Source organism: Podarcis melisellensis (genome assembly GCF_964234715.1).
Source record: "Podarcis melisellensis genome assembly, chromosome: 5".
Taxonomy (NCBI): Eukaryota; Metazoa; Chordata; class Lepidosauria; order Squamata; family Lacertidae; genus Podarcis; species Podarcis melisellensis.
Window position 1 is genome coordinate 43,685,075 of NC_138537.1, and position 25,667 is coordinate 43,710,741.

General features: G+C 48.7%; 2 protein-coding genes across 10 annotated transcripts in view; one reads left to right on the forward strand and one right to left on the reverse strand.

The window, feature by feature from the left end:
* PDZD7 (PDZ domain containing 7) overlaps positions 1–6,124 on the forward strand; it is a 31,307-nt gene extending 25,183 nt beyond the window's left edge. The window contains exon 15 of the mRNA XM_081912269.1: positions 1,794–6,124. Within this exon, the coding sequence (XP_081768395.1) occupies positions 1,794–1,940 (147 nt within the window). The 3' untranslated portion in view covers positions 1,941–6,124. The remainder of the gene's footprint in view (positions 1–1,793) is intronic.
* Positions 3,248–25,667, reverse strand: part of LZTS2 (leucine zipper tumor suppressor 2) — a 67,338-nt gene continuing 44,918 nt past the window's right edge. For all 9 annotated transcript variants that reach the window (XM_081912289.1, XM_081912291.1, XM_081912294.1 and 6 more), the window contains 4 exons: positions 12,110–12,523; positions 10,555–11,151; positions 8,903–9,172; positions 3,248–7,683 (listed from right to left, as the gene is read on the reverse strand). In XM_081912289.1, coding sequence (XP_081768415.1) covers positions 7,015–7,683; positions 8,903–9,172; positions 10,555–11,151; positions 12,110–12,490 — 1,917 coding nt within the window. In that variant the 5' untranslated portion in view covers positions 12,491–12,523 and the 3' untranslated portion in view covers positions 3,248–7,014. The remainder of the gene's footprint in view (positions 7,684–8,902; positions 9,173–10,554; positions 11,152–12,109; positions 12,524–25,667) is intronic.

The following is a 25,667-nucleotide window of genomic DNA, read 5'->3' on the forward strand; positions in this document are numbered from 1 at the left end:
TCCCTTCTCTGCGGCCAGACCACCTCCCTGCCAAGCCCAGAGACAGGAATCTCTCTCTCTCTCCAGCTTAGCTTTTGCATTACTGCTATACACAGGGGATCCAGCTATTCTGCTAACTCAGGATGCAATATCCAGCTCGGCATTGTCACTTGACACGTAACTGAACTATGGGACTCTCTCCAACAGGAGGCTGTGATGGCCACCACTTGGAATGGCTTTTAAAGACAACAGGAGGCAGTTGTGGATTCAACGCAAGTTGCTGGGAATTGCAGAAGGGGCGTGCTCTTGCCCTTGGGTCCTCCTTGCCACTTTCCTACAGGCACCTGCCTGGCAATTGTGAGAACAGGTTGATGGGCTAGATGGGCCTGCTCCAGCAGACTGTTCTTATGTTCTTGTGGCATTGCTGGGCATCTGCTAAGGTCCACATCTGAACAGGGGACCCGCTGCCAATCTCTGGAGGCTCCTGGACATACTGTTCCTCCTCCTTGTTGTTACTTTTCCTCCCCTCTTCAACCTCCTGAGCAGCGCAAAGAGCAAGAGCAGTCACTTCTGCACACCTTGCAATGGGCAAGCCGTGGTGCCCACTGAAGGCAATGGGAGAGGCAAGTCGTTGGGCAGCAAGGATTGCAGTGAGAAAGAGGCCTCATTCAGGGGAGGGAGCTCACTGAGGGCATCAAATCCAAGGAACCAGCACTGAAGAATATGTGCAGTGTTCCCCAGCCTGGTTTTCACTAGATGTTTGGGATTACAATCCCCACCCGCCAAGATGGCCAAAGGTCATAGAATCATAGAATCATAGAGTTGGAAGAGACCACAAGGGCCATCGAGTCCAACCCCCTGCCAAGCAGGAAACACCATCAGAGCACTCCTGACATATGGTTGTCAAGCCTCTGCTTAAAGACCTCCAAAGAAGGAGACTCCACCACACTCCTTGGCAGCAAATTCCACTGTCGAACAGCTCTTACTGTCAGGAAGTTCTTCCTAATGTTTAGGTGGAATCTTCTTTCTTGTAGTTTGGATCCATTGCTCCGTGTCCGCTTCTCTGGAGCAGCAGAAAACAACCTTTCTCCCTCCTCTATGTGACATCCTTTTATATATTTGAACATAGCTATCATATCACCCCTTAACCTCCTCTTCTCCAGGCTAAACATGCCCAGCTCCCTTAGCCGTTCCTCATAAGGCATTGTTTCCAGGCCTTTGACCATTTTGGTTGCCCTCCTCTGGACACGTTCCAGTTTGTCAGTGTCCTTGTCAGGCCAGGGATGATGGAAGTTGTATTCCACAACATCTGGAGGACACCATGTTGGCTGCTCCTGTTTTAGATTGTAATATCCACCAGCCCCAGTCAGCTGGGGCTGGCAGGTGTAGCCCAAAACATCTGGATGGTTATGGAAGGCTGATATACAGAGTACCAAGGGGCACAGCAAAGATGGAGCTGCTTACACAAGTCAGACACAAGAAAGGTAGGTCAGCTGAGGGGCTTGTTCCGTGCAGCATCACCATAGCTAAGACAGCTTCGTTCCCGTGTATAGTTGGTGACTCTAGCTCTGAAGTGTAGCTGCACCTACCATGCATCTGCTCTTAAGGAAGAGCTCCCTGGCAGATTTCAGACAGGGGTCTTTCCCAGCCCTACCTGAAGATGCCCAGGGTTGAACCTGGGACCTTCTGCATGGGAGGCAGATGTTCTGTCACTGAGCTGAAGTCCTTCTTCTTGAGCTACATCTCTTCCTGATAGAATACATATAGGAATACTGGGCCTCCCTTTCTAACTCCTTTGGGTTCTTTTTTGCTAGGCGGGCCAAGAACTGGTTGCAGTGGAAGGGGAGAGTTTGCAGAACGTGACCCACCAGCGAGCTGTGGACATCATCCGCCAGGCCTATCGCAACAAAGCCAAGGAGCCCATGGAGATTGTGGTAAAGGTGCCGAAGAGAGCCAGGTAATGCCGTGGACAAAGCGACATGTCCTGAAGAACGTGGCCAGCCCAGGCCTTCGAAGTGGCTCTGCAAGCCCCCATTGTCAGCAAAGGACCTGTTTATGATGGCTGCCTATTGCTCAGAAAGGTAGTGGTACCGCTGAAGCAAACTACTGGCTGAGTGAGTAAGAAGGGAAGCCACTTAGCAAGCAGGGGGCTTAAGGGAACATGTCAAGCTTCCCATTTGCGGAGTAGCAGCAGGGAAGCGCAGGTGCACCTATCACAGGACCAGCCTCGACAGGAATCAGGTGTTCTGTTTCCAAAATCCACCAAGAAGATGCTTTCATGGGCAGCTGTAAGTGGGACAGCTGCAACCAGGACTAGTTGCTTTGCAACAAACTTCTTGCTGTAGTGAGCAGGCGTCAGAGTTTTTTTTGGCATATGGAACTTTCTACAGCTCTCATTCGATTGGAGGTTTTCAGATAGCAGGATGTAGGGCTGGCACCTTTAAACCAGCCTGGCCACTTTTTGGACACTTGGCTAGTTCAGGTTGAGCACTTAGGCAATGGCACTGTTTTAACACATCTGAACATCCGTCTGCAGGTGAGTTGTGGATTTTCTTCTCTCCTTTTGGAGAGACAACCATCAAAGAGTCCACGAGATCATTAGTGCAGGAAACAGGGCTTAATATATTCACCCAACACTTTCTTCCATTGAAACTCAAATGCTAAATCCATAGAAAAATAACAGGCAGCAGTGCTAGTAGGAGACGTACAGCAAAGCAAGCTGGTGGTCACTGTTTCCATCTAGCCTCAGAGCCGTTCTGCAATGGCCATGATGTTGCAAGCCAGCAAAAAGGAAGACCCTCTTCTCTGAACTCCACGTGGGGAGGACCTACAGAGGCTCTCTAGCCTGGAATCCTAATGTCTGTTTCAAAGCATCCCCCAGCTATTGCCTAATAGGGAAAATCTGCTAATGCAAAGGGATAGATCCATCCTCTTCTTATCCCTGAGCTGAAGTTGCTATTTTGGATCAGAGAGTGTCCATTTCCCAGGTGGATACATTCCCTATGGGGCATTTTTTAAAAGATGCTGCCACAAATGTTTTGCAAGCCACTGAGTGAAGGTGGCAATTGTGAACCAAGGTGCATTTGGACCCAGTTTTTATACAGCAACAAGAGGAAGGGTGTGCAAGTGCAAGACCACCAGCCCGCCTACCTCTGCTTCTCATCCATCATCAGAACCATTCTACCCTATCTTCATCCTTCCATGCTCCACTACCTTCACCCATCAAACCACCAGGTGGCTTTTCTTTAAAATCACAGAAGTGGCTTTGTCTTCTTTTTTTAATTCACACTTTTCTTTTGGTTTGTACAAGAAATTTACACAGCTTGGAAAATATACAATTTCAGAAATAAAAGTAAAAAAAAAAAGTAAAACACAAAGTGGTGCTAAAAAAAGGGAGGGGAAGAGAGGGATCAGGTAAGCAACAGTCACAGAAATAACATGCACCAAGCTTTTTCCTTTGGTCTAGTGTTGTGTGTCCCTGGCGCCAATCTCATGCACTCCCATAGCTATGGGCAGGAGAGTTAAGAATGACCAGGGGTGGAAGTGGGCGGAGATGGCTTGTTCTCTCGGAATGCACAACAATCTCCCAAGTGAACGTGGAAGCCATAAACTCCCTTCTGCAAACAATCCAAAGTATCATACAGAGCTGGAATGCGTCCTCCCCAAATTCTTGAGTGTGCTCTTTCATTTTCTTGCATGCGGATAAACAGGAGGAACTGGAGCTAAGGCTAGACCAGGCTGGCAGATATCAGGCAGTCCCTCCTCTAGCAATGGGGCTGTTATTTCCAAAGTGGCTTAAGCAGGGTGCTGAACTAGGCTGGACTTTGGCTGCACTCTGGTCACAAGTCACTCAAGGAGAGGCTTCTCTGCTCAGCGCTTGCACAGCCAGAGGGACGGGGCTAAGAACATCTGACCAGCTTGGCAGGATGGGCACATCAAGGACTAGCTGCACAAAGAGGAACTCAGGGTGGTCAAGGAGAAGGTGGTGAGCCACTGTGGCTCTCAGAGCCATGTTTGCTCTGCCATCTGGTTCTTCCTGCATTGGCTGAAATGATAACTCATTCGTGTTCCTAGTCCTCCTTGTTCAACTATACCCTGTTAACCCCAGGGATATAAAGTCAGCCTGGCTACATCTCTCCACCAGAGAGAGCTTTTCTCCTTTACAGGATATTCAGCCACTCCCAGTCAAGCTCCTCTGGAAATTACTTTTCCGCACCCCTGAAGACAAGACCCTGCTTCGCTGACCTTTTTTGCTCCTGGGCAAATATCGCAGGGTATTTGCAAGGAAGCTCTTTTTAAAAACACTTTACCTCCAGGAAGCTAGTGGGCAGCATAAAGCTTAATTTAGCAGGGAAGGTTTCCACAGCAGGTATGGAGGTCATCGCTCTCCGCAAGTGGAGATGCTGCCCTCTGAAGAGCCCATCTGCATAAAAAGGTCCTAGGCTATTTGGATGTGAGAGTAGAGGGTGGGCATTTGGGCCGGGCTTTTTCCTCACTTCCAAAAGCAGCTTGAGTACAGATTTTTAAAGATGTGTGGGCTTGAGGGCACTGAATGGAGCAACTCTGGTGTTCAATTGCCTCCAAGCTAATTGCAACAGAAAGTGGACAGCTGGGTACTGCAAGATCAGAAAGGAAGGCTGGACTGAAAACAGGAACCAGGCATTAAAGAGAACCAGGATTCAAACTGAATCACATTTGGTTAGAAGCCATGAGGTGGAATGGAACTGAGACACCTGGAGAATGCAGGCATCTGGGAACAGTCAAGGGACGCTGTCCATCAACTGACCCCATCCTTTGCTAACCTGGTGTCCTCTAGATATTTTGGACTACAACTCCCAACAGCCCTAGCCAGTGTGCCGGCTGAGGCTGATGGGAGCTGTAGTCCAAAATATCTGAAGGACATTAGGCTGGCAAATGATGGCCTACCCACATCATCCATGAGAACCAGAAGCCAGCAGGGCACTCCGCCAGCCAGTCCTGAAAGCAAAGCAATGGGGGTATCATGAGGACGGTGCTGCAGGCAGGCAGGCTCAAAGGCAGTACCACTGGGCCCTCAAACAGCTTATGGAGCCTGTAGGGAGTGGATACAGCTGGGCAGAAAAGCACAAGCTGGAGGAGGGCAGCCGGGGGTCGGGGGGGAGACCCAGGCAGCAAGGCCAAACAAAAGGCACTCTCAAATCAGAGCTCAACCAGGAGCGTCAAAGGCAATTGGGGGTGGGGTGAAAGGACATCCCAGATCCCCATGCAGCAGGGTTCCCCCCGGGGGGGAGGGAGGAGTGGGACTGGCAAGTAACTCAGTACAAGACTCAGCAACCCCAAGCGAATGGGCAGGCCCTGCTCTTGTGTGGAGAACAAGACATCCCCAGCTTACAACAAGAGGAGTTCAAATATCTGGGAATGTCCTATAAAAATAACTTGGGCATCATTGTTATTACATATTTACTTATACCCTGCCTATTTTCCATGACGGGACTCATCATGGAAGGTGAGGATGGGGCAGGAATGCAGATGACATCGTCTATAAAAATTCAGAGACATCGTCTATAAACTGTGACACGTTGGCTGTCCTGGTCCCGTTAAGGTTAGGGCACGTGACAGGGCGTCAGTCAGCCAATGCAGATGCCTGAGAAGCTTTGGCCTTTTAGTCTTCTTGGGGAGGTGCTGGGTGGGGGGTGGCTCCTGCTTCCACAGCAGAGAGGGAGACTACTTTTCCTCAGCAAGCCTAGCAGCGTGTCTTCCCACAATGCCTTGGGTGAGATCAGGCTAGGCCTGCATATCTTCTGTAATTCCACAAAATGGCTACCAGTCACATTTGCTAGATGCTACTTCCATACATCAGAAGCAGTTTGACACCGAATACCAGCTTTTTTTGAGGTGCGTGTGGGTAAACTGCAGGTGAGGGCTGCTAGGCTCATACGCTGCTTGTGAGCTTTCCTTAGGTATCTGGTTGGCCACTGTGGAAACATAATATTGGCCTTTGGTCTAACCCAGCAGAGCTCTTCTGAACGTTCTTTAGCACTGAAATAAGCACTAAATTTGGGACCAGAATTCAGCATCCTGAGAATCAATGTTGGGTCTTACCACTATTTATCACTCTTATTATTGCTGTCCTTATGACTATAAAAAAATAGCTTGTGTGGACCTTCAGGGCCTTACAAAACAACCTGCCCTTTACAACTACTGTAAGCAGCACAAATTATGCAAACAAAGCGCATGTGTGCAAGTTTGCTTAATTTGTACAACTTGTCAGAGTCACAGCATCTGGGGTTTTCTCGGTGGCTTTTGATTGTATGCCTTCCCCCCAATTTAGATTCACTTTACCCAGCCCAGGACTGGGACAAAGGTCAAAAGAGCATCCTGTAAAATGCTTCTCCAGCCAGCCTAAAAACAGGCGATGCTAATTCCTTCCCATCAGTTAAGTGGATCAGCTGGCTGTCAGCAAAGCCACCTCAACCTAATTTCCAACCAGGTGGTGGCTGAGGGCCAGTTGGGTCACTTCATACAGGTAGTGGCAGAAAAGAGAGCTTCCTGCCTTCACCGTATCTCCAGCCCACAGAACAGGAGGCAAAACAGTGGTAGCCATTTTCTACCACAACCAGCACCTTTGTGGGAGGCTGAGGAGCATTAGGACCTAGAGGGCATCTGCTTCCCCATGGGGAGGGGTGGGGAATGGAGGAGGAGGACAACATTCCAAAGGGCGGGCTTAGTTAGAGGTCAGTCCCATCTCCCTACAAGGCAGGTCTGGAAAATACTGACAAAATCCTTAGCAGCCTCTACCTCCCAGTGAAACTGCCTGGCTTCTGGTCCTTGTCTTATCTCACTGGCAGTGAAATCTGTTAAGCTGGTGGGGGTGGGGGGGAGTTCCCCAAACAAGTTAAGTAATGGAACAAGTGCTACCCAGTGGGATTCAGGTATAGCAGACTTCTCCCTCCACCACTGGTCCCAAGCTCACTCCATTCTCACGTCCAACAGAGCACGCTCCCTTGTCTGCAGCCGCACAGCCTATTCACCAAGGCCTTCTTCCTCCAGGCACAGTCAGATCTCGGTGGCGGCAATCTCCTCGAAGCAGATGCCTTCGCCCCCGTGCATCTCGTACTCCTCCATGTCCCGGGCCTCGAGTTCGAGGCTGAGGTGGCGGAGCTGGCTCTCCAAGTCACGGTTGTGCCGGTACATCTGGATATAGTTGTGCTGCAGCTGCTTCTGGTAGCGGATGACCCTGTCCTTTTCCCCCTGCCAAGTGACGCGCTCGGCATGGAAAGCTTCCCGCTGCTCCTCGCCGCGCCGGCGCTCGCACAGCAGCTCGGCGCGCAGCCGTTCGGCCTGGGAGCGCAAGCCCTGCAGGGTATCGGCTGCCTGGCGCTGGGCCTTGGCCTCGTCGCACTCAGCCAACAGGGGGCAGAGCTCCCCACCTGCACTGCGCAGTCCCTCCAACTCGTGCTCCAGCCGCCCCACCTTCTCGCGCAGCAGCTCCGCCTCGCTCTTGCGCCTGGCCAGCTCGTTGGCACACACCTCCAGCTCCAAGGACTTGGTGTGGGCCACTTCCTGCAAGCCCAGCACCTGCTCTTCACCAGCCTGCAGCTCAGCCCTCGCTTCCCTCAGCTGGGCCCTCAGAAGCACCAGCTCGTTGCCCCGCTGAGCCACCTCTGCCTGCGATTCCTTCAGCTGCTGTTTCAGTAGCGAGATCTCGCCAGACTTCTGGCACACCTGGTGGGAGTGAAACAAGATGCATCAGCTGACCTGGAAGATGCCATAGATTCTGACCCGGCAGAGCGAGAGGCATGGTTGGATTAAGAATGTAAGAAGAGCTCTGCTGGATCAGGCCAGTGGGCTGTCTAGTCATAGAAAAATCATAGACATCATAGTTGGAAGGGACCAAGGGGATCCCAAGCCCTGGTCTAGTCCACACCCCCTGCAATGCAGGAATCTTTTGCCCAATGTGGGGCTTGAACCCACAGCCCTGAGATTAAGAGTCTCATGCTCTACCAACCGAGCTATCCCAGCATCCTGTTCTCACACTGGCCAACTAGATGCCTGTGGGAAACCCACAAGCAGGACCCTTGAGCACAAGATCCCTCTCCCCTCTGGTGGTTTCCAGAAACAGGTATTCAGAAGGATTACAGCCTCCAGCAGTGGAAGGCAGAGCACACCCATCATGGCTAGTAACCATCCTTAGCCTTCTCCTCCATGAGAAGGTAGCCTGCTGTCCTCGAGCCCAGGAGCAAAATCACAGCCTGCAGAACAGGAGCCGGTTAGATCACAGCGTAAGTGCATTTACAGCCTAGGGCAAGGATGGAAGAGACTGAAAGGGGAGTCCAATAATCTCAAGCAGGGTGAGCCCTGATACTCTCTCCCACCAAAGGCCGGGAATAATGCGCTCCTGTCAACAGGAAGATTTCCTCCACTCCCCCCACCCCAAAAGACCCAAACATCTCTGCTCGACATCTTCTGAACAGTGCCCAAAACGATGTGTTTTGAGGATTTGAGAGAGAACTAAAAAATATGCCAGGGATTATTCCCAAGCCCATGGTGAAAGCTATACTTCAAGACTCTATACCAGCCTTCTTCAACAACCAGAGGCTGATGGGCTCAAACTCCCATCAGTCAGCAGGGTGAAAGGTCAGGGATGATGGGAGTTGTTGTCAACTAACATCTGGAGGGTAGCTGGATGGGAAGGCTGCTCTGGACCTTCCTCCAATTCAGCCAGAAAGGGATAACTAGTGATTGGGGGGAACTTCCCTGTATAGACTAAAGGCAGGTGTTTAAAGACTTCTAAGGGGAAATAAGGCAAGAGGGAACCTCCAGGATCTCTGAAAGCAGCACAGCCAGCCCTCTGCTAGCGGTGCAACCTTGTGCACTATGCAACTTTCAAACCTGGGGGGCGGGGGAGCCAGGGAAGCCCCTCTTTCATGCAGCCTGGGCTCACCTCCCATTTGGTCTCTTCCAAGCGGGGCCCCAGCTCCGTGTGCTCTCGCTCAAAGGAGGCGCAGCGCTTCTCCAGCAGCTCCCGCTCGGCCAGCAGCTGTGCAAAGTCCTCCTGGAGTTTCTTCTTCTCCTGCTGCAGCTGGAAGATCTGGAGCTGCAGCACCTGCTGGCTGCGCTGGGCCTTCTGCGCCGACTGCTGGAGCTTGGCGGTGTAGCCCTGCCGCAGCTCTTCCATCTCTTCCTCGCAGCGCCTCTGCTTCTCTTCGTACACCTGGAAGGAAAGCACCCCTTTTCATCAACCCCCAGGTCACTGCTTGCATTAGGAAAGCTCTGCCACCGCTTGCAGCTTCTGTGTTTTAATTCAATTGGCATCAACGTTCCAGAATTTCCACTACCCCTCCCAGGGATCAGACCTGTCAAATTTCAGGCAGGTGGGAGGAGGGAAACAGTCCCTGTTTTGCATACTTTTTTTAAAGGCTGATAAATAGCTCTTACCATTAAGAATTTCCTCCTAATGTTTAGCTGAAATCAGCTTCCTTGCCATTTCCACCCATTGGTGCAAGTTCTGCCCTCTGGAGCAACAGAGAACACATCTGTTTCTTGATCTGAGTGACAGCCCTTCTGACAGTCAAAGGCAGCTATCATGTCTCCCCTTAAATTTCTCTTCTCCAGGCTAAACACATCCAGCTCTTTCAACCGTTCTTCATATGACTTGGTTCCTCCACATCTCAGCATCCTGGTTGCCTTCCATGGAACATTCTCCAGCTTGCCCGTATCCCCCTTAAAACATGGCGTCCAGGACTGCATGCACTAGTCCAGATTCAACTAGCACACAATAATGAAACTATCACATTTTGTGCTCTGGATACTACGCCCCTGATCACACATCCTAGTCAGCATGGGAGGGGATGCAGCCAACCACTGGGTCTCAACAGAAAGATTACAATAATAGCAGCCTGCAAGCGCCCAAAATTACAACTAATTCACCTAGATGATAACAAAGCGCAAACTGGGTTCCAGGAACAGATTATTATGCTGTCTGGAAAAGCAAGATGACAGACTGGAAACATCTGTGAAATCATGACTCTGGTAACAAGACACACAACAATCCTTTATTAGATTATGTAGACCTTATTTATGATTACTCATTTTTGTCCGTCACAATAGGATGCTGTGAGACAAACAGTTGGAGAACTTGTTAATGTCATAGTACGGAAGCTGCCAAGAAGGGGAGTGGCAAATCTGCACACTGGAAACCAAGTTATGCTGCTAATTCCTGCAAGGACGAGTTTCCAGCATGCAGTGCTGCCAGCCTACTCAACATCGACAACACACTGCACCTTGAGATAGGCAGTGTACCCCTTTCTGCCTTGAGGTGAATTTAACCTAATTGTGCCACAAAGGAGCTCCCAGTTGCTTGATGTTAATGGAGATGAACCTGCCGGTTCCTGCCCTACAGCAACTGCCTCATGAAAGCTGCCTGGTAAAACGAGAAGCTGCTGCCGCTCCAAGCACTAACAAAGGCAGTCCCACAGTAGAAGCAGCCTTTCAAAAACCAAAGAAACCCTCTCCCTGGTGAGAAACACGAGCGCTCCCCTTGCTGCATCAGACCTGCCTGCATTAGGAGCAAGCAAGCAACCCCAGGCAGCTTACCTGGCAAATGGCCACCTCATTCTCGTCCAAGCTCTCCCTCAGGTGCTGCAGCTCGACCTCACGCTCCCGCAACTTCTCCTCAAGTTCGTGAATAAGGAGGGCTTCATCCGCTCCACTGTGCACAGGCGAACGGCCCCCGCAGGAGCCGCTGTCGGAGGAATGGTGGCCCCGGCCGCTCAGAGAGCCCGTGCTCTTGCTCGACGACGAGCGGCCGCTGTCCGAGTTTGAAGGCCCCGTGAGGCCACGCGAACTGCCTCCTCCGCCGCCGCCACCATCCAGGGTGATGTGGCCCATGGAGATGCTGACTGGCTCCATCTGCTGGCTGCATCCAGTACTGTAGGTGGGGAGGCTCGAGAGGGAGTTGCGCCCCGAGTCCGACATGGTCCCTGAGTGAGAGCTGGTTCGGCAGCTCAGGGAGTTGTGCTTCTCGGTGCTGCCCGCAGGGGCACCACCAAAGAGCTGGGCAAGACTAGCTTGGCTCTCGGAGAGCACGGAGGCACCAGGACGCAGAGCCAAGTGCCCCTGCAGTGGGCCATTGCGGTTCTTGGGCATGACTGGCTTGAAGGCTGTGGGGCGGATAAGCGTCTTCTCCATGGCCTGAAAAACAGCACACAGGCACAGGATTGCTAGGGTGGAAGTTGATACCAGAAGGTTAAATCAATGGATAATGAACCCTCTCCGCCTTATCACACTTTGGGCAGATGTATACTCCATATATCACAAGAGAGGTAATGGGCCTTGTCTAATCTCAGTCAAGATTAGAAGGGCTGTTTCTGAACTTCTGAACTTCTTTCGAGGATGGACCTACCCGCCTTCTCCTCAGCTGTCACAACCCTCTCCTAAGAAAGAACACGAGTGACTACGGTGCTACTTGTAGTAACTGATGTGGTGCAACTCTGGCTGCCCTTTTTTAGCTGATACAGACAAAGGCAAACAGGAGCACCATTTAGCAACATGGATAAGAGAGATCATTAATAGTTGCCCACCCCCTACGGTGGATGAACCATAATCCCCAGCTTTCATTTTAAAATAAAGATGGCGTTTCTGGCACTTGTAGAAGCTGAGTTATGAGGCAAAATGTAGAGACACTATTCCTCTTATTTTGTGGGTCGTGAGAAACTAACCTGCTCCCTCTTTCAGTGCCTTAATATGCCCCTGGAAAAATTCCTGCAGAAACCCATGGACACCCTGCCATGGTTTTGCCTTAGCTGAATACACCTTCCTGGGTTTAACTGGGTGACATTATAGGTGCACTGAGAAGGATGAACTCCTGTGTTCAGTATGCATTTCTCTCAAGACAGAATCAGGATAGAGATGCACAATGGAGGAAGAGGATCCTTATTAGCCTTTTGACAGGGCTGAGGAAACATTCATCAGCTAGAATAACTCTACCCCTCAGGTAATTTAGGACTACAGCTCCCATCAGCCCTAGTACAGCATACCCAATGCTCAGGGATGGTGGGAGTTGTAGTACAAATATCTGACAGGCACCAGATAGGGGAAGGCTGATCTAGACAGACCAGCTTGTTCTGCCCAAAGCATGCTCTCTACTTACCTTCTCAAGTTTCCCCGAGACAGGCACCAACTTGGGGGGTGGTCCACGGATGGTGCCAACTCGGGGCTTGTCATCCTGCAGGTCTTCCATGTCACTACAGGGGCTGATGGGAGACACCTCTTCAGCCCAGTCCTCTTCGCTTACGTAAGCATAGCTGCTCTTCTTGGTGGGAAGTCCATGGCACAGGGGCTCTTGGGAACCAGCCCCGCCAGGCAGGCGGAAAGGACCAAACTCTGTCGTGGCTTTGTGGCAAGGCCGGCCGGAGATTAGGCTGCTGACACTGCCCATGGCTGCAGGGGACGGGCAGGCACTCGTGTGGAGCTGGGCAGCCCCTTCAGAGGCGGACTCAATGGAGACGGGCAGGGTCTGCACTATGGCCATGATGTCCGCAGGAGGAGGGGCTTTGCGCGTGGTCTGAAAGAGAGAAGGGATTGGCTGCTAAGAACATGACCAGGAAATCACCACATCAGCAGGGCCCACCAAAAAGAGGCAGCATAAGCAGCCTCTGACGCAAGGGTCTCTTCTCAGAGTTGGTTCTCCTTTGAGGAGAAGAAAAAGAAGGCCTCGCCTGGGAGTGAAAGCACTGACCACTGAGGAATCGGACCACACAAAGGAGCTCATCAGCTCCCAACCTCCACACTCTGCCAGGCCAGAGGTCAATGGGAAAGGTCCCTTTGAGCTGCTATTTGGGGAGACGATCAAAGGTGGCTTAGGGGAGAAAGAGAAGCCTTGGCAGCAAGGAGGGAAAAGCAAAATAGAAAACAGGCCAAGGAGCAGAGTTTGTGTTCCATAGTTCATTTACACTGGAAAAGTTAAGTCAGTCTCTTTCCTGCCAGGGAAATACTGGCATTCAGAAAATCCCAGTCTAAAAGCAACTCAAATTCCCCCAATATCACTGCCAGGCAATGATATTTAAGGTTAAAGGTAGCTTCCAAAACACAAAGGAGGAGAGATCTCCCTTGCAGAGCAGGTCCAGATCCTACCTTGCACTTGTGGAGAAGGGTGTTTTGCTTCCTGGTCTCCATCAAGCCAGGAAGACTCGCAGGAGCTATTATGTCCGGTTGTAAATTTATGCTCTACATATATAAGCTAGTCCTGGAAGAATCAGCAGCAGTTACGTCCACTGCTTTCCTGCCCCACTGCAAAATACACCAGTGTGTATGTGGGGAGTGCCCTCTCAAGCTATCTCTACTGCACAGAGAAGTGGGAAAGTCTCCACCCAAGATTCAGCACACTTAGAGTGGGCAGGAGTGATAAGGAAGCTGCAGAACGTACCTGCCATGCCTTTTTACATAACCGCAGGGACGTAGGAACCACTATCATTTAAAGGCCACCTTTGATTGTGTTCAAAGAGTTTCAAAGGCTGGAAGGGAACTGGAGGGAGACCAGAGTGCCAACTCTTTCCACAGAGGCAGGTTTCCTTTCGAGCAGAACCTGCGGCCTCGTAGCTGTTGTTGGACTACAAATCCCATCAATCGGCTATGCTAGGCAGGGCTGATGGAAGTTGAAGTTCAACCACAGGTTCCCCATCCCTGCTTTAGAGTTCCCACACAATACTATGTTTCAGAGGCGCAACAACCCACTTGCCTAGGGCAAGTAGCAACAGCCCATGAAGTGCAAAGCCTCTCTCACAGCTAGAAAGGCTGTGTGTCTTTTCTGGCCCTTGAATCTAGGAGAGACAGCTGGGGTATTGTTTGTTCCTTCCAGGATGGGCATCCTGGCTGCCTCTCCTTGCTTCCGAGAGCCAGGACAGCCAGCTAGAGCTGCCTGCCAGTCTCCATGGAAAATGCCCATTGCCCAATTGCTTTTCCAACGTGGATTTCTTTTGCATGCCTCTTCCTTTCTGCAGCTGAAGCTGGGAGCTCCAAGCAGGTCTGCAGACAACCACCCTGCTAATGTTGCACAGAGGGAAATGACTAGCCTGCCATTTATACATACGGCTTCTGTTAATCCTTCCCGGAATTGCATGTGATTTTCCCCCTTCCGTAAGAAGCAGAACATGCTTCGTGTTCGGTTTAGGAGGTACTATAGTCAATGGGGAAGCCACCCACCTAGAACTGATAGGGGAGCTGGGGTGGAAGGAAGCAGAAGGATTCCGGGAGGCAATTTCTCTGCCATGCCACCAACGGAGAAGAGCCATGGGGGAGGGAAGCCCAAGCACAGCAGCACCTCCCCGCTCTCGGCTTCCCTCTCCCTTCGCTTCTGTCCGCAGAGCAGATTTCCTTTTTATAACCTGCCCTCTGTGCTGTGCTTTAAATAGAAAGTGCCTGTGTCTCCCGCTCCTGCCAGCAGTTCAGGATCACTGAGCGGAACTAACTCGCATTTATTCCAACCCTAGGCACTAGACCAGCCCCTGCTCAGCTCCCATCTTGGGCAGTGCATGAGTACATGAGCATTTTTTTTAGAAAAGCAGAGGGGAATTGGAAGCGGAGAACGACTCTAATAGAACAGGATCTACAACAGGAGAAAGACCTCAAAGGTAATACTTTGGCCTTGTTTTCCTTGCTTACCACAAGCCTTTGGTCTTGCGTAATGAAAGGCAGGCTCCCCAATGCTCCCCAGCGTAAAGGGATTTATGCTTCACTACAATGTTTCAGAGAGCATCAACATGCAAAAGACTCTACCCTTGCTCACAGATTTAAAGGGTGTTGAAGGGAACAGTTGCCAGATTGAGATGCCCAGATTACAGTCTACAAATTCATGCAAAGAGATCAGAAATATCCTAGCCCAAGACAACTACAGGTTGTGGTGTGTGTGCCTTCTGTGTGCTATCATCAACTCAAACATTCCTGATACAGCAACAAATCTAAGAGGGACAGAAACCACTGTTATAGCTTTTGCGTTGCCATGTTTGAAATCCAGCTGCTCAGGCAGTGAGATGTGAATCGGAGGCATGTGAATGAGGTGAGAGAGCGGCTGAATGAACGGTGGCCACAGGTGCTACTGACTAACAAGTGAAAACATATGCAACACATTTCTGTTAGTTCTTCACACCAGAAAGCAGCAAGATGATAGAAACCAAGGTTGTGGGATCTGCGCTCACAAAAATCTTCAGACAGGCACAACTGTTCAAAATTGATTAAGTACCAACCATGTGGCCAGTGCAGTACAGAATATACCAGTGGCAAGGTTAGGAAAGTGGCAAGAGACTGGGGGAAGTCAGGTGAACCTAAAGGTGTAGATAAGGTCAGGAAAATTACATTGCTGAAGGAGCAGATATTGAGATGAAGGGACTTAAGGAGTGAGAGATGTGTGATGAACAGAAAATAGAAAGATGCTCCAAGTACGGGATTCACAGCATGGCAAAACGACGTAATGCAAGAACAGGAGGGAAGTAAAGGTACAACGGAAAGGATTCACTTTCAGGGGTAACTTCTGTTGCATCCTACCTGGCTACATTTTTGCACAAAGTGAGCCGACTGCAAAACAAAAAACATCCTTTTAAAACTTCTTCTAAAAGAAGCCAAAGCAGCTAGCTGTAAGAAAATGTTCCCAAACCACTTTGGCTTGTTTGTCTGGCTGACAATCTCATAGCCCTGTGATTTTGTAATGACTGCAAAGAATTTTAGATGACTGAGAATCTGTTCTCCTATTCAGCAAAAGGGCTGGGGAGAGGGGTGTATATGGAATAAGCGAGGCCACTGCAGGAGGAAGACCATCACTATCAGATCTTCTCAGGAAGTTCTTTCCAGTACACACACTTCAGGAGTACTTCCTGACAACTTCTACTTCCCCCGATTGTTAAAAAAGAAAAAAGCAAGCCCAGCGCTGAGTCATGGGATGGGCCTATGCTCCCAAACCCCACATTCCAGATGCATTTGTACAGTCCATGCGAATACGAATTAGATCACGATCTCTGTTTCTGTTTCTGTTAAGTGGGGCTTTCAGAGAACTTGGATGTTTTGGCAAAGGGGCAATGAAAGTGCACAAGGAAGGAGGGAGAGATTTACAAAACAGAGGTCAGAAAAATGTGAGTCAAGTTCCCCAACATTTTTCCATAGCAAAGAAGACTGGAAAGTTGTGCCTTCAAAGAAAAAGAAAAACCTGGAGGAGGTAGTTAATAATATACAAGAACAAGTTTGAAATAATAACATACAGGGAGAAATTTAAAAGGAGAGACTGCTGCAGGAAGAGTTAACTCTAGTTTTTGTGAGGCCAAGAAGGGATGTTTCTGGGAACAAGGCCTTGAATTTTGAAAATTCAAGCACACAAGAAGGAGACTGAAAATAGCAACTCAGTCTTGATACTGGCCAGCGCCCTTGTGTCAAATGGGAAAATTATATCAACAAGGAAATTGCAGTCAGAGCCTAATCCTTTTTACTCTTATATATGTTTTCGTATTTAAGACATTTATATATTGCTTAATCATTCATGTTTCTAAGTGGTGCACCTAAAAACAAAACCCCGAAAATTAAACAATAAATTATGAATCATAGAATTGTAGACATGGAAGGAACCCCTAGGGTCATTGAGTCCAACCCCTTGCAATGCAGGAATCTCAACTAAAGCATCCATGACAGATGGCCATCTAACCTCTGCTTAAAAACCTCCAATGAAAGAGAGTCCACAACCTCCCAAAGGAGTCCATTCCACTATTGAACAGCTCGTATCATTTATCATAAAACTGAACACTACCTTAAAATGCCCCCTGAAACAAGGAGGTCTTAGTCATGAGCCTGAAGTTCAGCAAGGAGGGTGCACCTCTCATGTCAGGTGGCAAGGAATTCCACAGGCTACTACACCGAATGCACAGCTTCTAGTGGTTACAAGTGTTGCATCTGAACCACTCGCCCATTGATCAAGCAGAAACACATAACCTAGGATTTCAGCCTTTCTGTGCAGTAAAGCTAAAGGACCCCTGACAGTTAAGTCCAGTCGCGAACAACTCTGGGGCTGCGGCGCTCATCTCGCTTTACAGACTGAGGGAGCTGACGTTTGTCCGCAGACAGTTTTTCCGTGCACTACATGCACTCAAAGGCTGCAGTGACATATACTTGAGCTGCAATCCTATGCAGTTAATTAAAAGGAACCAAGGTGGTGGGAGGGGAGAAGGAGAAAACAGCTCTCTGTTCTCTTCCACATCCATTCACTGGCAGTGTGCAGAGCATGGAAAAGCTTTTTAGAAGCAAGGTGCCGAGGTGGGGATATGGTGTGTGAGGAACAGTAGACAATCTGCAAAAAGTCACAGCTCAGCTCCATTTCTCTAACCCAAAGCTTGGGAACACAAACTCAAGTACTGTTTGATTCCAAATAGTTTGCCTTAACAACACCATCATATCTGCAGAAGTACAAGAAAGGTTTGTTCTTATTTCCACCCTGCCAATGCATATCCATGGGCACCATAAGCCTCACTTTGAAATCTGACTCTAGTGTTGCCTGCCCAGGCAGTTCTTTGGCCTAATCAAGGAGGAGGAAGAAAGAAAAATTTGGTGGGGGGTTGAAGCCCACCTGCCACCAGTTCTATCCAGGCCCACTGGCTGTCCACCTTGCCCATAAGGCTTCCAAACTGCAACAGGGAATTTCTGAATCTGAATTCCAGATTGCTGAAAATGAACACATTGCTTTGTGCACATGCTGCGGTGAGGGGCCATTGCTTAGCGGCAGAGCACATGCACTGCATCCAGAGGTTTCCATGTTCGGTCCTTGGCCACTCCAGTTAAAAAAGGTGATGGGGAAAGACCTCTGCCTGAGTACCTGGAATGCTGCTCCCAATGAGAGTACACGATACTGGGCTACGTGGACAAACAGACAGACCTCATACACATTTTAGCTCCATGCTCACACTTTCACTACTGTCAAGCAGAATCACAAGTGCAGAAAGTATTGCTGCACTCCAATGCTGCTTGAGGGCTTCCTACAGGCATCTGGTTGGCCATTGTGAGAACAAGATACTGGATTAAATGGGCCTTTTGCTGGATCCAGCAGGGTTCTTCTTATGTTCTATACATAGCTGTCAACTTTTCCCTTTTCTTGCGAAGAATCCTATTCGGAATAAGGGAATTTCCCTTTAAAAATGGGAAACGTTGACAGCTATGGTTCTATATAAGCATGCCTTTGAAGTGTGGAAAGCTAAGGCCTTTAAAAAACAAAAAACAAACCCCCAATTGTGGATGTCCCAGTAGAGGAAGCAATATGGACAGCTCAGCTCCCAGTCCAGATGGCATAAATAATAAGATAGCAAATAATTAAGCTGCAGAGTCTATAGCTGTGGAGCTGGAATTCCCAAGTGCCCACAGGAAATTGTTCAGGGCAGATGGGGAGCTAAGGGGCTAGATGAATGGCCACAGAAACACCATTTGCACTTGCTGCAGAGAACACCAGAATAGCATCAATGTCCTTTCCAGTTAGCTTAGGCTTCCTATCCATAGACAAGGGATTATTCTGTTCCTACTCCAAGCCGGCACAGACTAGTTTATAAAGCTGCCAGATTTTAACTCAAAGGTAGCTGCATGGCAGGGTTAACGCAATTCAACGTTTGCTACAATTTGCAATTGGAATCTATTCAAGAGAGAAAGCAATTTCGAAGAGGAAAATAGCCTACAGAGCCTGCAACAGCACAGACAATGAGCTGCCCGTATGGGCCAGAGCAGAGATGATGCAAAATTCATCTGCTGCCTGCTGCAGCATAGCCACAAAATTAGGGAATGTTCCACAAGTGTAAATGGCATTAACTTTGGTTAAAGAATACCCTTCCTACTCAACAGGTAATAAGAATAAAATATTTTCTTATCCACCCTTCACCATAAAGTCCCAGGGCGTCTTACAGCAATGTTAAAAATACGATTTAAAAATCAGATCAAACAATTTACAATCAAAAGAATAGGTTGGGTTCTAAAAACATGCATCTCAGGTGTCAAAGGCATCTTCAGCATATGGTAAAACCTTTATAATCTGATGTACCTCTATAGGGAAGGAATCCCACAGCTTAAAGGCTGCCACAGAAAATACTCTCTTCCAGGTCACCACCTCCCTCACCTCTGAGATAGGAAGATAAGAACTGCTGCCTTATACAGAATCAGATCATTGGCCCATCTAGCTCAGTACTGTATACACTGACCACAAAAGCAGCTCTCCAGAGTTTCAGGCAGGAAGTCTCTCCCAACCTGGAGATGCCAAGGATTGAAGCTTGGAGCCACTACATGGCCCTGGGGGTGGCAGATCTACCAAGAGGAGCCCAATCTGTTGATCTTAACACCTGAGAGGGCCTCTAGGGAATGAAGCAATCTTTCAGGTATTTTTGGCCTCAGTCAACTAAAGCTTTAATCCAGGGATAAGGAACCTCCAGACAGGGGACCAAATCTGGGTCTCCAGGTCTTTCCATCTGACCCTTGAGACTCTCCTCAGGCCACATAAATGCCAATGCCCGCTGTGCCAGTGGCCCTCCTCCACCCCATCCTTGAGTGCTTTTGCTTGGCTGGAATGTGTCCTTGAACTGTGACAATGCCTCTTACTTGCCTAGATGGAGAGGCAGGTGTAGAAACCGCTGAATTGCGCACCTATTGTGTGGAGGAAGGAATCGCACCTGTTGCTCCATCCACTTGTTGCCCCTGGCTACACCCACTGTAGGTATGCCCCCAGAATGCTGCCTATGAGGGAATAGGGCTCCCCAGGCTGAAAAATGTCCCCCAGCCCTGCTTGAAACGCTGAGCCATGTTTTTAATATTCAGTTGGAAGCCGTCCAGAGTGGCTGGGGAAACCCAGCCAGATGGGCGGGGTATAAATAAAATATTATTATTATTATTATTATTATTATTATTATTATTATTATTATTATTGTATAATGGAACCCCATCCGGTAATCTGGCCAGTGCAATTTGAGTCATCTTCAAGGGCAGCTCCATGTCGCATGTGCTGCAATAATCCGATCTGGAACTGGAAGTTACCAGGGCATAGATTGTGCAGTGGCCAAGTCGTCTCTGTCCAAAAGCGGCCTGCTGAGCTTCCCATCAAGTGAAATAATGAAGCAGGGCGTTAAATGTTTAACAAGATTCTGAAAGGGAATGGAGATGGGGCTCTGATAACCAAATTTATCAAGATCAGAGAGCCAGAGTCTTCTGCCTGATAGCGAAGTCCAACCTCCTCACAGCGGGAGCTGAGCCATTTTTGTGCAGCCTGAAAACACTGGCTGAAATTCTCAGAACCCTAAGCTTTCCTTTTTCCGATAGCTTAGCCTTCATGGCTGAGAGAAGATAGAAAACATAAAAGTGTTTCCGTAATAGCTCACAAAAGCAGAATGAAAGAAGCCACCTAACATGATGTTTCCTTAATCTCCTCACAGGATTGGAGAGAACAAAGAGTTTTGAGCATGCGAGTTTCTCAACCATCCCAAATAGTTGGAAAATGCCATGGCTCAGTAACAGAGGACATGACCTGCACGTAAAATATCTCATATTTAACTCCCAGCATCTCCAGCTAGAAGGTCCCAGGTAGAAGGACATCTTCAAGACTGCCACACAGAGTAGATCAGGGATGGGAGGGAACCTCAAGACCAGGAGACAATGAAACACCCGAGTCTCCCTAGAACCCTTAGAATCCTCCCCATGCTACATTCCCTCCCTCCCTACCCACCCCTCTCTGCTCAGGGCCAGCCCTGCCATTAGGCATGGTGAGATCACTACGTCAGGCAGTAGAAATCCCTGAGGCAGCATCCCCACGGTCACCCCACCAGCGTCAGAAGTGGCAGGGCACACAACAGACAGAGGCAGTAGTAGTGGCAGGTATGGTGGGGGTGGGAGTGGTGGCAGCAGCAGGGCAGCACTTCCCATATTGCCTCAGGCGGCAAAATGGGATATGCCACCCCTGCCCCCTGGCTGAAATGTGAACTCTCTAGTAATGCCCCCTGCTTGCATTGGTATACAATGGAGGGAGGACAGGGGGGGGTTGTGGGTGTGTGGTGATACAGAATAAATAAGAAGAAACTAGGCTACCATATAAAGGTAAATTTTACACTAATTTCTCTGTCCACTTTTGCAGCTGGCCCCACCCCACATGTAGCCCCCAGAAGACATCGCTGGCCTTGGATTCCCCGCCCTCAAAGTAGACAACAGGGAGCCAGAAGGAGCAATGGTCCGACACGAAGGCAGCACCCTCTATGTCCACATGCCACTGGCAATTTGGGATTATTTTAAAGGAACTCCCCCCCCCCCCGGTCATTTAAATGACAGGCACAACACAGAGCTAAACTAGGTATCCATATGTGTATTCACCCATTTGCCTATAAAATCTTACTTTTTGCACCAAAATGAGCGCATGAAGAACAACAAAGGCCCCCATCCTGTCTTAACTCACCATATTCAGCCACTTAAGGCTGTTTGCCTCTCACAGCCTGACTCACTTCTGGTATCCAAGCCAGGCTGATGGAAAACAGTTTAAAGCAGTCAAGCATAGCATGGCATGGCAAGGCAAGGGACAGGTTTCGTTCTGCTCCCCCTGACACTCGTGTTGATATAGGAAAGCAGGAGACACCCCCTGACCCTCTCCAACACTTGAATAAAGTGTATTCTGTTAGTGTATAATAAGCATGCACACATCTATTTTGGCCCACAGAATCAGAGATGTGTGACACATGCTGAGAAACTGCAGTTAGCATTGAAAGGAAAGTTCATTTACAGCAAGCAGACAACAATCTGCCCTTTGTCAACCCCCTTCCGCATCACCCAAGGATACTGAATTTGCGGCTTCCACAAACTTTAACAGAGGCATCTTGCAGACAGATTCTCCGCCACCCCAGTCTTTCTGCCCAAATGAAAGATGCTGATTTTTGTGCAGTGTGCTATACAGCGTCACTCTTCCCTAGACAGCACACATTTCCATGTTTGGACCTTGATCAACGTAAACTGAGAACTTCAGTTCACTGGTTGCTGGCAATGCATTCTAAAGATGGTGTTTTCAAAGTTCAGCTCCTGAACTGGCTTTATATCTCTCAACTACGACTTGTGCTCAGCGCATTCAGCCCTCTGGACACTTTCCAAACATGTTCCATCCTGTTGACCAACAAGAACTAGAACAGGGGCAGCCAAAGCTGTTAAGGCTGTAAGCTCCCATCATATCTGACCATTGCCAGGGCTGGTTGTGGCTGATGGGTGCAAGAGTCCAAAAGCACCCAGAGGGCTCACACTGGCTAGTCCTGAACTAAGGAATACAGCACAATTTTCACAGAAGAACAGGATGGAAAGCTGCTCTGCTCTGGGTGTTGCTTCTTCCTTTTGATGATCACCACTGCTGTCCCTAACCAGAGGAGGAACAACTGCTGGGAAGTGTGCACCTGCATCAGCGCAACCAGGCACCTTCATCTGCCCCAGCTGCAACAAAACATGTCTCCCCTGTATCGCCTCTACAGCCACAGCCACAGCAACTCCCCAACAGTTTAACTTCACCCCCGAAGGCACATTCTTCCATTGTCTCCCAAGACAGACAGATGCCAACCAACCCTACCAGCACAAGTTATTAGGCCAGAAGGACCATTGGCATGAATCCCAACTATGCTTAATGTATCCCATGCTTCCTGCCTGTCCATTCCTCCCCACCCTTTCAAGCACTGGAAGGAGACACGTGGAAAGGAACATCTTGAAATGAACCCAGGACAGCAGAGTACTCATATAATAATGCAGGGGTCAGCAACCTTTTTCAGCTGTGGGCCGGTCCACCGTCCCTCAGACCATGTGGTGGGCCGGACTATATTTTGAAGGGGGGAATTAACAAATTCCTATGCCCCACAAATAACCCAGAGATGCATTTTAAATAAAAAGACACATTCTACTCATGTAAAAACACGCTGATTCTCAGACCGTCCGCGGGCTGGATTTAGAAGGTGACTAGGCCGCATCTGGCCCCCGGGCCTTAGTTTGCCTGCCCCTGTAATAATGTATCTATATTTTAAGAAAACAACAGCCAGGTTCTTACATAACTTGTTGAAGTGGCCATGTTTGCACGAAACGGTAAGCCAAAGTTTCCAGTCTATTGCAGCTTATTGTGAACAAGCAGTGGGTTAGTGCAGATTGCCCAATCATTCCTGCTTTGCTCCCCACCCTGGAGAAGAAGGAGACTGCATCTAAGCCATGGATCGTGGTGTATTATTCCCTAACAAGTCCCAATCAGCAAATCAACCACGAACCGTGGGTTAAGGTTGGCTCATTAACATTGCTTGTTAAGAAGCAGCAAATCAGGGTCTGTGAGTTCAGACATAATGATAAGCCAAGTATTCCTGGACTGTTTACAACTCTCATGTTAGAGAAGGAGTGAAGCTGGAACTATTGGGCAGGATGCACCAACGCATGGCTTGTTCACAATAAACCACGAAAAGTCAGAAAGTTTGGCTTGCCAATACGTGCCAAGGCAGCCACTGTGGCCCAGCTGAAATGTAATTACAAACAAGAGTTTGATGCTTATTTATTTTCTCCTTTGTCCTCACAATGCCAATACTTTAAAGAGGCAGGGTCTTTTTTGGCTAGTCAAATGCCCACCTCTAAGTTTCATAGTCACAAAAGGAGTGCACCTCAAAAGACAAAGTATGAAAACAGCCCAAAATCATGCCAGAGACATTATCCTCATCTAAATCTATTCTTTTATTTGCATTGCTGATGGGCTGCCGTATGACAAGAAGTTCTCTGAGCAGCCTAAGATTTGCCAACACAACACATAAATGTACTCGAGACACAATAATCTGCATGTCATCTAACACATGAGTTCATTTATAAGCTGAATTTCAAGGATACCCAGAGAAGGGAGCCCATTTTCCACAGTCCATCCATCTAGGGAGCCATGCCCTCCCCCACCCACCCCACACTTGCTGCTCCTCTTCATCCAGGACAGGCATCTGCCTCGAAACCGGATCTTTGTTTCCATGCAGGCCCCTGCTGCTTCAGGCCCTGTTTGATGTCAGGATCCTCTTGTCCTTAACATAATCAACATCTCCCAGCAACCGCCAGGCTAAGGGATTATGGGAGAAATAATCCACCAGCAGGAACAGCAGCAGAAGCCGAAGTTGGGAGACAAAAGCTCCCGTTTTCATGCAAATGTTGGCCTGAACCAATGAGCCTGGGACTCCAGGGAGGTCCCGAATTTGACCTCACAGCTGGGCCACTCTCAGAGACAACAGCCTAAGAAAGTTGCAGATTGTACCACTCAGGCCTAGCACCTGGGAAACCCATTATGCAAGGCAGGAGAGCACAGTAAGAAGATCACTTCAAGGGAGATGAGGCTCTTGGGAGTTTTTCTTTCTTTCTGCAGGGTGGGTGGGGGTGTCACAAATATTTCAGTGAACAAAGTATCACAAAATGGGATTTATAGTTTCGAAACTGCTGAGGAATTAAACTATTCCATCATGAGGCCTAGAAACTTTATTTGATTTTTAAAGTAAATAGCTTAATAGAATCTGTAAGGTCCAAACGTTAGGCAAGTTTATACAGTATTAAAATAGCTCCTCCTAAAAAAAAAAAAACCCAACATACATTCTGCTACTATCCCCTCTACATTTAGAAGAGCAAAGGAAAACTGCCTTAAGAAAGGCTGAAAAAATTCTAAAACCCTCACACTTATAAATCTGATACTGTTTCGTTAGAGGTTGGTCCTAATGTCTGACAATTTTTAATGCTTGTCAAACCCAGATCACTAGGACCAATCAATCAGAGGTCTTATTTTAAAATGACTGTGTTTAAAATTTTTATTTCTTCTACCAGAAAATCCTTAGATATATCAACATTGAAATAATCCAGACTAGGGAAATCCCAACCTCTTTATTGCCAAGGGATGCAAAGCAGCACCTAGAAAGTTGCACCATTTTACCTGCATGTATTAGAGTTTATATGGGACGTGGGTGGCGCTGTAGGTAAAACCTCAGCGCCTAGGACTTGCCGATCGTATGGTCGGCGGTTCGAATCCCCGTGGCGGGGTGAGCTCCCATCGTTCGGTCCCAGCTCCTGCCCACCTAGTAGTTCGAAAGCACTCTTAAGTGCAAGTAGATAAATAGGTACCGCTTTATAGCGGGAAGGTAAACGGCGTTTCCGTGTGCGGCGCTGGTGCTGGCTCGCCAGAGCAGCTTCGTCACGCTGGCCACATGACCCAGAAGTGTCTCCGGACAGCACTGGCCCCCGGCCTCTTAAGTGAGATGGGCGCACACCCCTAGAGTCGGACACGACTGGCCTGTACGGGCAGCGGTATCTTTACCTTTATTAGAGTCTATAGCACCTGGAAAGTTGTGTGGATAGTAAATGGAACAGGCAAAATAATGTTCAAATCCTGGAACAGACATGTTGCTGGACATCCTTCAGTAATAAATAAATTATTATTATTATTATTATTATTATTAATAATAATAATAATAATAATAATTTGTACCCCGCCCATCTGGCTGGGTTTCCCCAGCCACTCTGGGTGGCTTCCATAGAAACCAAAAATACACTAAAATATCACACATTTAAAACTTCCCTGAACAGGTCTGCCTTCAGATGTCTTCTGAATGTCAGGTAGTTGTTTATCGCTTTGACATCTGATGGGAGGGCGTTCCACAGGGCAGGCGCCACTACCGAGAAGGCCCTCTGCCTGGTTCCCTGTAGCTTTG